At 41.2% G+C, this 15520-nt stretch overlaps 1 protein-coding gene across 1 annotated transcript in view; it reads right to left on the reverse strand.

Annotated features, from left to right (window-relative positions):
- Positions 1 to 15520, reverse strand: part of LAMA1 (laminin subunit alpha 1) — a 91065-nt gene that overhangs the window by 15044 nt on the left and 60501 nt on the right. Inside the window, exons 39-49 of the mRNA XM_075993670.1 lie at positions 12913 to 13095; positions 12451 to 12605; positions 11096 to 11239; positions 10081 to 10214; positions 8834 to 8984; positions 8012 to 8136; positions 6047 to 6197; positions 5180 to 5324; positions 4545 to 4686; positions 1530 to 1644; positions 1180 to 1350 (exon numbers count right to left, since the gene is read on the reverse strand). Coding sequence (XP_075849785.1) covers positions 1180 to 1350; positions 1530 to 1644; positions 4545 to 4686; positions 5180 to 5324; positions 6047 to 6197; positions 8012 to 8136; positions 8834 to 8984; positions 10081 to 10214; positions 11096 to 11239; positions 12451 to 12605; positions 12913 to 13095 — 1616 coding nt within the window. The remainder of the gene's footprint in view (positions 1 to 1179; positions 1351 to 1529; positions 1645 to 4544; positions 4687 to 5179; positions 5325 to 6046; positions 6198 to 8011; positions 8137 to 8833; positions 8985 to 10080; positions 10215 to 11095; positions 11240 to 12450; positions 12606 to 12912; positions 13096 to 15520) is intronic.

A 15520-nucleotide genomic window follows, 5' to 3' on the forward strand; every position in this document is an offset into this window, starting at 1 on the left:
CTCACAAACATGCAGGTTAAAGGCGCAAGAGATCACATCTTGTATGATTCTATTTATATGAAATAGCCAGAATAAGTAAATCCCTCCTTAGAGACAGAAAGCAGATGGTGGTTGCCAGGGGTGGGGATGGGGAGTGACAGTTTCATGGGCGCAGGCTTCTATTCTGGCACTAGAGAGAGGCGGTAGCCTCCCAACACTTGAACACACTAAATGCTACTAAATTGTTCACTTTAAAATGGTTAATTTTCTGTTATATAAATTTCAGTTTAAAAAGATTAAAAAAAAAGATCAGTGGAGTCTGAAATCCATCTCAGTCATTGTTAGTCCTTCACCAAGTGGCTCGTGACATGCGTGGGGTCTACAAACAGGTGTCATATAACAGCTGTGTGACCTCAGGCAGGTTAACCAGGCTCTCTGAACCCATTTCTTCGTTAGCAGAATGTAGGACGCAGCATCCACCTTGTAGTGGTGGCTGTGATAATCACCCAGCAATGTCTTGCACGGTAAAGAAGGGTGCTCTGTAAATTGTAGTTACACAGGCTCTACCTCGTTGGGACAATATATTAGCATTCTGTGAAGTCTCTCCAGATTATGTGTTTGAGCAGAGGCTAGAGTAAATATCACCGATGCTCTTGAAATGGAATATAATTATGGCAATATAAATATGGAAAACCACCCTCTTCCCTCTTCTCCTCCTGCTAGTCCACTGTGCTTATTAGCAAAGGCCACATTTCTCTTGCTGCTCTTTCAATCCCATAACAGAGATAATCCTGCTTCAGGGAGCTGTAGACTAAAGACCCAAACAGAAGTTATGGGCTGCTATTTTAGCCTTAGAATGAAGAGTAACAATTGCTTCTTGGCCTTTTGGCTATGATCAAGTGTAGAATGAGGAATGATGACTAGAACATGTGGATATGAATGAGTTTTTTAAAAAAAATTAGAGGTAGATAGTAAATATCTTTTTTCTCAGTCACTATACAAGGAAGATGGGTTATGCAACACAAGCATCACCGATTCATAAGGGAAAGACATTCAGCAATAATAACTTTTACTTATTAAAAATGCATATTCATAAATAACCGGTAACACCCTCAATATTTATGAGTCAGTGATTTTCCATTCAGTGTTTCCCAAAGTCATTTCTGGAGCTCGTGCCTCGGCAGCCCGGGAGCTACTCACCAAGTGGGGCGGCCCGCGACCTTGCTTCTCCTTGTCCCTGCCGAGGGCAGCCAGGATGATGCCACTGCTGTTCTTGGTGGCAAACGTAGCCAGCAATTCCGATTCGGGGAACAAAGACTTGGGAGGCAATTCCACGTAGCCGCCTCTCAAGAGGCTGACGCTTCGGATGGGCTGGCCGAGGAGGGGACGAAAAAGGACCATGAGTTCCCACCTGCAGGCTGAGTCCCCAGCAGCAGAGGACACCTCTTTTCTATCCACCCCACTGGTTTAGATTTTGTTACGTTATTATGTCAAAAAATCAATGGATGTTTACAGAAACTCATTCCAGTATCAATAAAAATGTCCCCTACCTCCAGCGTGCAGCCTTTTCTCACTCCGTAGGAGTTTCTGAGCAAATCGAAGGTGGACCTGGATATCTCCAGGTTCTTGACACAGCCCACGTAGCCTTTGCTGGTGATGCCCTTCCTGCGGGCGAGGACATGAGAAAACCATAGCATGATTTGCACTTTACGGTTCCACTTTTGAAAGAAAGAATAAAAATGGACCAACACTATGGAAAACCTGTTTCTGTGTGTCACTCTCCAGAAATGTCTGGGCCTCCCTCCAAGAACGACATTGATGGTGAGAACTTCAGGTCAAACAAACACTCTCCTGAGGACTAGAGGAAGGGATTTGACCTAGAGAGTGTGGCTATGTTGACAGCCACCTACATGCAAATATGTTCACTATTTTAAGGGAGTCTCACAGTTACGACAATTTAAATACACTCATTAAAACACAAGCCAGTTATAAGAAAGGCAGTGCACTGTCATAAGGAAATTATGCCCAGAGATTAGAATCCAGTCTCCGTGTGGAGTAGAACATTTTCCTCCCATGGGAACAAGTGTAGATAGTGCTGGGATTGGATGGCCAGAGAAGCCACTGGCTGTTATTAATACTGCATATTCATGAACTCTGTCCAAAAGGAAATAATTGCATCTGGTGAAGTCTGAGTTTATCCCAAACCCTATTTCTTAGCCTCCACGTCGATACCGTATTTTTCTTGCCAGATGTTGCCACACTCCTGGCTGGGGTCAGGCTGTAGCGTGGCCAGGCTCTCAGCTCCAAAATACGGAGAATACTGACCATCTCCAGACTGCACCCTTTGCATCAGCTAGTCACAGGGGAACCCTGCAATGGCATGACTTCCGGTTACAGTCATGCCTCACTGTTTTGGTCCATGTTGAATGATCAGCTGTGGACCATGAAGCAACCGCATGATTTGGAGCCAATTTAAACCTTTTTGGATCTCAGTTTCTTCCAGTGTAAATGAGGAGACAGCCATGATGGTACCTGAGTCCTCTTTACTATGAAAGTCTATGCTTTGGGCTTCTGTCCTTTGCTCCAGCATCTACATTGTGTGCCATTTGGGCAAAGTACATAACCTGTCATAGCACATAGATGTGCTATTCCCCATGCAGGAAATAGGGAATGATACCTGGGATGGGATTTGGAAACAGCCTTCCAGTCCTGGCTCTGTCTTGGCAGAGAGGTAAGACTTGGCATGTGACCAGCTTCCCTGAGGTTTCATTTTTGTTTTTGTTTATTTGTTTGTTTCAGACAAGAGTCTCCCTCTGTCACCCTGACTAGAGTGCCGTGGCATCATCAAAGCTCACTGCAACCTCAAACTCCTGGGCTTAAGTGATCCTCCTGCCCGAGCCTCCCAAATAGCTGGAACTATAGGCACGCGCCACCATGACTGGCTAATTTTTCTATTTTTAGTAGAAACCGGTCTCATTCTTACTCAGGCTGGTCTTGAACTCCTAAGTTCAAGCAATCATCTTGCCTCAGTCTCCCAGAGTGCTAGGATTACAGGGTTTAAGTCATCAGGCCCGGCCTTCCCGAGGTTTAAATGTATTCATGTCTAAGACCAGGAGGTGGCTGTGGTTACAGTTGTGCTCCTGGGCACTTTGAGAGATTCCTGGCAAAGAGAAGGGGATAGCGGGGAAGTGGATCCAGGCTGCTCACCTGTGGCCTCCGCATGGCTGCACCTCTGTGCCACATATTAGCCTTCTGCAAAGAACCCGGGCTAAAAACAGGGCACTGCTACAAACATACATTTGAAAACCACTGGGCTGGGTGACTTAGTTTGCACATTTGATGATCCTACACCCTGGAAGCTGTCTTGCCCTCACTGCTGGACTTACATAAATGACAAAAAAATTTATGTAAATCATTAAAGTCACAAAGCTAAACATGAATCAGTGTTACAAAAGGACTCCTTTGTCTCTCTCCTCTACCATCTTTCATCAGGCTCCTGAGGCTGTCTTTCAACTTTCACATACATCATTCACTCTACCCACACAGAGGGGGAATCTAGATACATCTACAGAAAGCATGATTTTTTTTCCCTGTAAAGAGATTCTACTTCTCTATGCCAGGCGCAGTGGCTCATGACTGTAATCCCGGGATTTGGGGAAGCTGAGGCGGGGAAGATGGCTTGGGCCCAGGAGTTCAAGACCAGTCTGGGCAATAGTGAGACCCTGTCTCTACAGAAACAAACAAACAAACAATTAGCTGGCCTGGTGGTGTGCACCTGTCATTCCAACTACTCAGGAGGCTGAGGCAGGAGGATCGCTTGGGGTCAGGAATTGGAGGTTTCAGTAAGCTATGATGATGCCAATGCACTTCAGCCCAGGCAACAGAGTGAGGCCTTGTCTTAAAAAGAGAGAGAGAGAGAGATTGATTCTACTACTCTAAAATGTCCAGGCACCAGGGGGGAGTATAACAGCAAGTGGGGTCTCCAGACATCACACAGTAACCATTTTTAGATGTTCTAAAGGCAATAAATATAAAATTATTAATGTTTCTGCAGAAGGTTTGCTTTACTTACCAATTAATTTCTATGGCATAGCGTACTTTGAGTAAGAGCAGATGTTATAGGTTGAATTGTGTCCCCTCAAAAGATGTAGTTTTGACCCCCATCTCTCCACTTGCAGATGTGACCTTATTTGGAAAAAGTGTCTTTGCAGAGGCAATCAAGTGAAGATGAGGCCATTAGGGAAGATCCTAATCCAACATGACTGAGGTCCTTATCAAAAGGGAATATTTGGACACACAGTGACACCGGCATAGATGTGAAGCCACAGGGAGATCATCTGAGAACTGAGGTGCACCAAAGCTACCAGGAGCTGGGAGCATAGAACCAATTCTCGCCCATAGCCCTTGAAAGAAAGCAACCCTGACAACACCTCGACTTCTAGAACCAGGAGAGAATAAATTTCTGCTGTTTAAGCCACCCAGTTTGTGGTATTTTGCTATGGTAGCCCTAGAAAAACTAATATAATTGGAAATTGGAAATTAGGGACATGGAAATGCTGCAGTACCTTCCAGCTCTTGACCGAGGTAATCCACCCACGTAAATCGGATCCTTATCTAGACGATTGAGATCGGAAGACACGCCCGGAGTCTCGCCCTGCTTGGTTTCTTTGTAACTGGTGTTATGTGTGTCAATAACTGCGAGGAGTCCTAAAAGGAGGTTGAAAGGAAGAGGTAAGAAAATGAAAATCACTTTCTACATTAAAGTAAAATGCACACTCTGACAACAAAGTTCGTTTTACAAAGACATATTCTTTTAAACTCTGCAAATTGGACCAGCTAATGTTCTTGGCTATTAAAGGACAAGTGAAAATCCTCTCTACAAAAGTCAATAAATCCAGAAAACACATCAATACATGATAGCACGATGTGTGTGGAAGACAACAGAGTGGATTTCATTCTTCATTCCAATTCAGCAGTTCATGTTAAGTAATGGACTTGGAGACCACAGACAAATAAAAGTCTACTATTCCTCCAGCAAAACGTGAATTTTGTTGCTTAACATTCCAAGGACAATGCCTTTTAATTAGAATATCATTCAATAACACCTAGAAAAATAAAGGAGAATAAAGATTGCTGCTTTTAGAAGATTTATATGCCTCTGAGGGTAACCAACAGCAGGTGTGTCCATCTGTGCACCTACCTTGTTTCCGGTTTCGCTGGAAGGCGATTTTGTACCAGGTTCCGTTGTTATAACGTCTGTCTGTAATAAGAGCAAGGGGCCCTGAACCCAGGTCGACTGTAACTTTCACTCTGCCATGGACCAGCTCAATGGATAAAAAGTCCTTCTGTAAAGAAGAGAACACAGTTCCCCATGGCTATATCTTTATCCCAAGTTTTCCTTTCCCTTTAAGTCAGGGATGGTGGAAGCCTTCTAAAATCAAACTCAGAAAACTGGATCTGGCCCCATTGGCAGAGGTTTATGCTATAAAACTAAAAATGTCCATGAAGGCTTTTTAGAATACTACACAAATAAAAATGAAGCTATTCATTGTTACCAAAATCTACAATTCAGTAAGAAAAGTGGAATCTCTTTGTATCTTCTTCATATAGACTGAAAAATGGCCACTCCTAAAAAATAAAACTATAAGCTTGAGAGACAGAAATTACCAGCACATGAGAGGAAAAATAGGAACCTGAAATTCCTGTGGACGGAATTCCAATGCGATCACTGTGGTTGCAGTGAACACAGAACAAAATATATTATTTGAGCTCAAAGTTTAATAACGAATGTTTAATTTGTGTCTATAATGACTAGAAGACTAGTTTCTACGGTGCTCTTCTATATTTCTCAAAGGTTCTACAATGAATTTGTATTAATATAATAAATAAATAATGTAAAATGGGGAAACTGTATGACATACATACCTATTATTAGTATTAATATATGTTCATAAAAATTATGTGGCATACATATGTTAATTAGAAAATCTTCATTAAACAAAAATAACCTCATAGCAATCAAAATGTGTGTATACAGTATGGCTTAGTGCCCCACAAAGACTCTTACTGTGCCATTTGAAGCCAGGTAGAGAAGAAGCCCATTCGGTGAAAATGTGCTGAAGAGCATTATTATCTGAGTCACAGTGGCCCGAAGTGTCTTCTCCACGACAGAGTAGCCACTCCCGTCAAAGTGGAAGGAAGCGTCTTCATTCTGGGAGCTGCAAAGCAGAAGAGATGAAACGCAATCCGTTTTTAAGAGGGTAAAGAGAACCAACAACACATTTACCGATTTCTTCCCCACAACATTCGTGGCAGAGCTATCATAATATTTCCATAATCTGATAACAAGTAAATCATAGTAATTAAAAATACGCTTGCCATGAGACTCAGCCCAGCTGCTTTGTAAGAAAAGAAAATTAATGTAGGCAGTGTTCGTTCCATTAAGAAGAAATTTTTCCACAGGAGGATAGCTGCTTAAATACTTCTACTTACCAACTAGATTTGTTTGTTCTAATTTCCTTTCATGTAACTGTCCTTTCTTAATTCCAGTGCCTTCATAATAACTTTTATATTGGCATTTATCACCCTCTGCTGTTTTTAACCAATACATCAGATAAACTAGAGTCACACAAAAAACAAATACGTGCCCATATACCAGAAGGATCATTAACAACAAAAAAAAATCATTGATATCCTCACATATCTGCAAGGTGAGTTTATAGACCTGTATCACATTTTGGGATGGACATATGGCTTACAACAGAGTTATACAGTACAGCCAGGATAGTCTTCAAATAAACACGTTTCCTGGTCTTCTCCCCCACAAAAAGGGAAAGGCCCACTTGACTCACCATTCATTTACAGAGTAATTCATCTGGAACACATCAAAATTATGTTTCAAAACTAATTTTCTGTAACATCATAGGGCTTGAGAGTGAAACATGGAGATAAGACAAGAATGATTATTGTTTTCCTTTTCTGGAAAAAGAAACTAAACCTTTTGGGTGAAGAGACTTATCACCCAAAGTCACTGAGAGACCTGGTCAGGAGCCTGAGAAACTCAGACTTCCAAATCCAATAGTCTTTGTAGTACCAAAGTCTGTGACAACCTAGCTTCTGATCATGACTTTTTAAGTAAGCTAAGGGTGGGGCAGGTAGCAAATGGAAAGCTGAAACTACAGAATCCCAAGCTACAAGTCTGTGAGCAGACAGACCTGGTAATGACAAAATGAAACCTCACCGTGAATTTCTATGTGTAACTCTGCAACTCGTGCTGCTTTTAACAGATCTTGTTGAGTTTGCTGTTAATTACAGATATCTATCTGGACAGAGCAGCCCATTAGATGAGAAAAATTATATCAGATGTTACATTTCTCTCATGGCAAGAGATAATTTATTGTTTTAATTATTACAATGCTAGAAAGAACTTCTTATGTACTTAAGGGGTTGTGGTTATTTCATTATAAAACAATGGGGCTGGTGTTGAGTTTGGTGACACTAAGTTATTAAATGCTTTCTATTATATCAACATATGCAAAAAGATGTTAATTGTTCTCCATTTTCAAATTCATTTTATTTCTAGAATGATAGAACTTGGTTAGTAATAGGAAAGTACTTATTTATAAAAATTGACTGTACACACACACATACACACACACACACACATACATCTCATTCTTGGAGGTATTTTTCAAATAAAACTGTACAGTGATTTCCCCAAGATTTAATCGTGGCTGTTTTAGACAGAAAGTTGTTTGAGAAAATGTCTGAAGCTTTTAGAGTTTAAGATCCACAATCACAGCATACAGTACACATCCAAAGCATGCAAGACCCAGCAAAAAGAATACTTCTTTTTAAAGGGTTAAAAATGATACCTGTGCTTCTATCAGTAAATAATCTATTTCGTATCCTTTGTGACAAGATGACCAATATCCCAAATTCTATCTATCCTGATGTGCATGTAAGTTCTTCTGGCAGTCCTTAGATGTTAACAGAATGACACGCCACGAGTTAAACTGTGGGGACCTCTCACCTTCCGAAGCAGCCATGACATTTGCCCTCCCTTTCGAGGTAGTTCCACAGGCCGATCGATTTTCCATTTAAGAAAGCCTCTCCCATGCAGCCTTTAAAATGAGTAACCTTCACGGCAGGAGATTTCTAATGTAAGGAAACAAACAGACATAACCCACATACAGTTGGCGAAGGGAGAAAAAATTCTCTAAGTGCACAAAACTCCTTCCCGGGAGCTCAAATCTAACAGATCCAAATCTTGAGAGCACAACATTCAGAAAACTGGCCAGTTTATAATCACTGGATTTCTCCTTCCAGTTATGGAGTGGAATTCCAGAATGAGTGAGAACTAGACAAGACCTTAAAGATTATCTCAGTGACTAGGGTTCCTGGAGAAAAGCCTCTTTTACACATGAGGAGACAGAGACCCAGGGAATGTGGTCGGTTGTCAGGGCCCAGAACATTAAACCAGGTCCAAGGAACTCAATTGTGTTTAATACAGGTGAGAGGATAACAGGTATAATAAAATAAATACGATGGGCTCTTTTGCTAAACACTGATTAGTATTAGCCACTAGAGTTAGCATAAAGGAACTTTACAGAAATTAATATGGAATGTTGACTTTACTGTTTTATCATTGGAGAAGAAACACAAACAGCAAAATAAGCCATTGGCTTCTCCACAACTAGCCCTGCTCTGCAGGCGAGCTGCCATGAAACAAAACAATAGAAGCAGAAAAATATCCATCTGCCTGGGATCTACTCAACAATTCAAACATATTGATTTTATAGACAGGTAAAGTCAGCCAATCCTGTTCAGATGAACGTTCAGAGTGTTATGTTACCTTGATTTGCCCTCCAAGTCCTCCAATGAACATGAGTGTTGAATTATTTATATCCAGAACATTGGCTGTTCCAGGGGATTTACTTGTTTTTGCCAGTGGCTTTTGATTTGAGCTCATTTCCTTTACACTCAATGAACCGATATTTCCAAATCTAAGGGTCACAAAGAATTGTAAAAGGAACTTCCATAGTTTCATATCAGTGCACATATTTCCCCTGTGTTTCATCCACAGCCGCCATCTGCTCATCCCGGAGCCCTGCAACAGCGCCCCCTACTGCTCTCTCTGATTTCAGGCTTATCTGCCCCACCCTGGATGACTCCCCCAAATCCTGCAGAGTGGTTCTTCTGAAACAGACATTTCATCATGTCCATGCTTAAAACAGCTCATATGCGTTGAACTGTATTTGAAGATAGTTTACTCCCTTCAACATCACCACACTTTGTAAATAATAAGGAAAAGAAAATCCCAACAACACACCACACTATTACAGAAAAGTGAAAAGAAAATGTATACTTAAAGATGCTGAAAAGTGGTCACCTCTGGAGAGGGACTTTAAAAGGAAGAATTTTGCTATGTGTCTGAATTTTAATAAAATGCATCCCCCACTTGTCTCCTATCTTCTACCCTCTTCTACTTGCATACCACTGCCGGCCACACAGAATTTCTACCATGCTACATTTGACTCCTCTTTATTGGGGAATAAACATTTCACAAGGTCAGCTTCTTTACACGTGAACTTTCTAAAGGTAATATAAACTTTTAGACATATTAGACATTCTAAAGGTAACCTAGACTTTTCATTCTTTTTCTTCTTTTGATTGTTGATTTTGGTAACAAAGTTTATTTTTTCTGTAATAAGAAAAAAAAGCAAACCTTTATTTCTTTTCTAAAAATATTTTTAATTAATTTTTTATTATACATTAACAAATTATAGTTGCATATATTTGTGGGGTACAAAATGATGTCGTGAGTTTTGAACACAAGGTGGAATGCTTAACCATCAATGAGTGAATAGATAAAGAAAATGTGGATTATATGCACAATGGAATACTATTCAGCCTGAAGAAAAGAAATTCTGCCATTTGCAACAAGCCCTTACTTCTATAGTTGATCTAAACCAAGTATTCTTTAATTTTAATCTGACTTTCCAAAAGTTTCAAAGCCTATTATATGATGTTACAAGCATGGAATTACTTATAAAAGAAGCTTGTACAAGAGAGACTCTCTGAGAGGACTTTGTTTCGTACCTGGTTGCGTGGATGCTGTGCCATCTGTTGTCATCGATGGGGAAGTCTGGAAACTCCAGCCGTGCTGACCCGGAGCCCAGGTCCCAGAGGAAGGCCACCCTCCCTCGCCGCATCTCCACTGCGAGGAAATCAGACTGGGGTGCGGGGATGAGTGGGGGTGAGTTTACACACCGGACTGTTTGCACAAGCACTTTAAAGATCAAGTTCTTACAGTGTTTTCTCTATGCTTAAAAAAAAATCAAAAGCCACAAAACTATTCTTTTTCTGTGTTAAATGTTCCCCTCCCTGGAGCTGGGGCACTGGGACATTAGTGCCTCCGTGCCTGGGCCTGGCATGGCCCAGCTCAAGGCCTCCCACAGGGTTCGCCAGGAAAACTCACTGGGTCGCCCACAGTCTGCAGGGAGCGTGAGGGAAGCATCGGGCTGTGTGTCTTGCCGGTCTCAGAGGGCAAGAAACAGCTATGAAATACGCAGCAAGACAGGAGCCGTGAAATCCTACGTCACGGACTCGCACGTGCTTTGCATCTTGTCTCCTAAGAACACATTTCAGATACCACATGTGCTTGTTAACGTTTTCTGCCCTGCACACCCAAGGGTTCTGACCCGTCCCACTGGCACAGCCAAGGGATCCATGGTCTTCCATAGGGAACTCGCCCTCTGGGAACCGCTGGAATCTTGTTGGCAGGAAGAACCTGGGTGAAGCTTGGCAATGGCGATGCTCAGTTCCCTCAGGGGTCACGGGGGCCTCCCACAAAGTCCTATCCCCGCGGCTCACAGTTAAGATGGCAGTGGGGAGCATTGTTCAGAAATGTCACTTTCCTCCTCGCAGGCATTCAAATTTGTAGTTCGTTTATTTTTAATCCTAATACTATCATTTTTGGCAAAGGTTAGTCCCTCTGACTAGAATTAGGGATTTCACCAAGGCCCTATTTTTTTAAACCAAGTAAGTATCAATTCAGAAAACTGATTAAGTTCACAGAGGACTCACGGCTGCTTTCCGCAGGCCCGCAACTTACGCTGGTGCTGCTGCCGAGGTAGAAAAGAAGGTTGTCGGGTTCCCGCGTCTTAACGTTGAGTGTTAAGGTGTTATAGTTAGTAGAAGAGATCTGAGGCTGGTAGGCCCGGATGCAATCTCTGTCTGCAGACACGGCGACTTTAATCTGTAGAAGTAAAAGGAAAGTGTCCCAATTATTTAGTGACACACCAGCGGCTCAGAGGTGCCACTCCGTAATGAGTTTCCACAGTGAGGCAGCCTTCCTCTCTTGCTAACACACAGTGCTTTGTGCTCCGTACAGTGAGAGATCAGATGGTGATGAGGATGATTTTATTTGGTAAGTGTTTAAATATGGGAAAATCAGCCTTAGTTTTTAACAGGGCATTTTACATCTTGTCTTGCTCACGAGATTTAATTCTTAAAAGACAAGGATCTTATCATCTTGGGATCTTTCCACCTGAACAAGTAAGATATATTTGACAATCACTTGGCAAATAAATGAAGAGGTAACATATTTATTCACTCAGCAAATACCTATAGAGCAATTATTGCACTTGCTACATATTTCTTTGATGAGTAATTATTTGCATATATATCTTACGTTAATCTTAAAGACTCTGAGTTTGTATTAGCCACAGCATTCAGAGCCATCCCTCGGGCTGGCATTTATTTAGCCACTGTAACTGAAGCAGAGGGAAGCCAGGGCTCGTGGAAACCTACGTTCCCTTGCCAACAGTGAGGACACTTGGGGGAACAGAAGCCCGAAACCCCTCTCCTTCAGAGCACAGCCAGCGCCGTGTGCCATAGGTCATTATAAAACCTTTTCTCAAGTTTGAACTTCTCCAGAAGCCCGTGGTTTATGCATCTGGTGACCTGAATTTGTGCAGCATTTGGGTGTATACAAACTATTTTCTCGGACTCCTCAAGGACGAGGCCCACAATGCACAAACATTCTGAAAAGTACTTGGATCATTAAACTAAGTCGGTAAAGTGAAGAAATAACACCATAGCAACCGATGAAACAGAGAGATGGTAACACTGAGACTTAATGGGTCCCGCATCATCTAGGCTAATAGTTATAAATCTAGGCTATGACAATAAATCGCCATAAAGACACGGAGATCTCTTTGCTAATAACATTTTGAAACATGTTTAATAAAAGCAGAACCCAAAGAAAATGAGGCTAGTTACTGGCTTTAAACATACCGAGACAAGGCTATGAGGAACCTGGGATTATTGGGATCTCGTTCTGTCAAAGTCCAGGGGGCCTAGTGTGACTAAGAGCCATGTCTACGGGAATTCTGAGACCCAGTATGACCACGAGCGCAGGCTAGGGGAGCACTGAGTGGTGCCGCGAGTCATGGGACCCCAACTCACAGAAGCCGCTTGTTTCCGGGCCTGGCTGATCAGCAGTTTAATTTCTGATAGGTTTCTGCTCAGGTTCTCTTCTAACATCTTCAAAGGCTTCAACCGATCAAATAAAAGGTTGGCTTGTGTTTCCATATCTTTAACTTTTCTTCCAGCTAACAGAGCTAATGAATGTAGAAGACAAGGAGTGGAAAGAAAGTTGGAGAGGAGCCAAAACAAGAGAATTAATTACTAATGCACTGGATAAAACAGAATATCCCAATAAATCCGTGAAATTTTGGTAAATACATGAAAAATGCACCGATAGCATGCATTCCCCGGGCCCTTCTCTTTCTTTCTACGTGCTAATCCAGACCTTAGCACATTTTTCCTTTTTAGAAATATTGTGAGCAAGGCATCATTGCGTGTTTAGCAAGCTCCAGATCTGCACGACACAGACTTGCAAGACTGCATGGAAGGGCTCAGACGTACTGGCCATAGTGGAGTCGTGCAGGAGCTCGTTGGTCTCCTGCAACGTGGCGTTGACCCTGGCCAGGCCGGTCGACGTGTTCAGCAGCTTCTGGCTCAGTTCCACCACGGCCCTCAGCGTGCCCGCTGCACTCTGATTTGCAGACTCGGCCAGCTCCTTAGTTCTGGTGCCTTTGCCTCCCACACCTGAAATAAATGTATGTGCAAATATGCACTCTGCAGATTATACACAGAGAAAAAAATAAAGCAGCAACAGATGTAATTTGACTGACTATTGAACACAAACTGAGATTTTTTTTTTTTTCTTTTTTTCCTTTTGGGCAGTGGCTTACAGAGCTTCTTCTTTCTAATGGAAATATTAAGGCTGTATATAATATGCTCTATTACTCCCTTGTAAAAAGAAAATAAAAACCTCCCCAATTCCTTATGCAAAAGGGAAGCTAAAGGCCTCAGGCACCTATGAAGAACTGTCCCCACAGTTCATGCATTAAGGAAGTGCCTTGCTGGAGTCCCATAAGCAAGGTCATGCAAATTGTAACTTTAGGGTCACAGGCTACCTACAGCTCCTAAACCTAAAGTCTGTTTGATTCCACACTAATACTGAATTACAAAGTTACCTGCACAGGCGCAGGCCAGAGACAAGACAGGATCAGACATTCTTCCACCTACCCAGAGACATCTATATAATTGATGCTTCCATCAATCCCTTTTTCTCTTCTAACATTCTCCTACCTTATGTAAAAAGTGCATTTTCCTGGGTCTCACAAAAATCTAACCATTTTGTCTCACTACAGCTCCAGTCTGCCTCTTGTTTAATGCTCTACTCCCCTTTAAATACTGAAAATTCCAAATTCCTCTTTGGAAAAATAGCCACAGGTCTGTCTGTGGTTTGTGTTTTTGTGTTTTTCCCAGGTGTGTCCTTAACTTTGCCTGAATAAACCTCCATTGGTTGAGATTTTTGCTTCAGTCACTTATTTTGGGTCAACACCCTTTTAGGGACAAATTAAATATTTTTTTATAACAATTTCTTGGCATATGATTTCAATGCCTAATGAGATCACAAACATATGGCTAATCACCGTGTGCTCAGTATCTTATATGTTAATAAGCTAAACTTCTTTATTTGGGTTCTTTTTATCACTCCCTTCTCACCATCATTAAACACATTCTCCACATCAATTCATATCTGGATGTGAAAGCTTCGGAACTTAAAATCTGCAGTTAAGAAGAAAACCTCTTAGGCTAGAGGAATAGGTATTTAACTGGCTGCTAGAAATAACAGCAGATCAAAGACCAAATACCCACTCAAGGTAAATTGGAATTCAGTTATACTAGAAAATCTGGGTAAGGATTTTTTTTAAGGCACTATTATTAATTTTTAAATTGTTTAATCACAAATGGGGCAAAACATCGCAAAACACTAACAGCAGAAGAAGCTGGATAAAGAGTATACCAGTGGCTTTTTTACTCTTCTTGCAACTTTTCTGTGAGTTTGAAATTACCTCCAAATGAAAAGTTATTAAATGTTTAATTAAAATATATCATATTATCTTTAAAAAAAAAAAGGAAAGAAAAAGGTAACTTCCAGATGAGAAAATGCTCCACTGATTGAAAGTAAGAAGTAAGGCTGGGGCACCCACGCCCAGCTGCCTCCGGGGCCTGTCAGGCTTGCAGTGGAACTTTGCAGGCAGGACCTTGGAGCAGGCAGCAGCAGCACCTTGTGAGACTTCCAAAGAATGCTTATGAAGAACACAGAAGTCTGAGGTGATATAAATAATGCACTCCAGCACATTTCATTTGTATTACATTTAAAAAATTATCCTCGCTAAAATTGTAATGAGTACTGCCTTTTCAAACCATCAATATTAAAGTGATTGGGGGCCTATTTTAGAGTGTTTTATTGTCTCATGAAGGAAGGTGACCAAGTTGGCATTCTTGCACTTACCGTATTTATAATGAACCTGGCATTTTCCCTGAAGGCAGGTAAAGAGCAACAATGTAGCTTCCTTACTTGGCATGCCCCCCTTCTTTTATCTAAGCAATGTGTCAAGCTCATTTCAAAAGTGAGCGGTTCTATTCAACATATTCAAACTATTTTTTTTTTAATTGATGGGATTTCTAATTTGTACCAAGCATGTACAGAGCAGGATAAGTCGCTTGGAGCTGGATTCACAAAAATAGGAGAGAACCGGTATCATGTTACAGAAGATAGGCAACAGGTAATGTTTGGAATAAGGCATAATGCCTAAGATCAAGATCTTTTCATTGTGAAATATTTCTAACATAAAGAACTCAAGAACCTAATATAATAAACATCCATGCACCAACCATCCTGATTTAACTTCTAAATTTACAATAAATTTACTTCAAATAGTCTAATAAAAAAAAAAAGTAAGCAGTTAAGATGGTTATACAAAGTTTCTGTTTTTAAGGGTATAATTCTAGTATTTCAATGTAAGTGTTATCAGGTTATTTAAAAAAAAGCACCAGTGATCTTCACTTTCCAATCATACTCCTTTGCAAATAAAAACTTGATCAGTCTTGTTCTCATTTTTCAGCTGGGACTCTTGTTTTTATTTTTTTTTAAGACTAGTCAAGTGCAGTAGTGAGG

This window comes from Microcebus murinus, chromosome 17 (assembly GCF_040939455.1).
Source record: "Microcebus murinus isolate Inina chromosome 17, M.murinus_Inina_mat1.0, whole genome shotgun sequence".
Lineage (NCBI taxonomy): Eukaryota > Metazoa > Chordata > Mammalia > Primates > Cheirogaleidae > Microcebus > Microcebus murinus.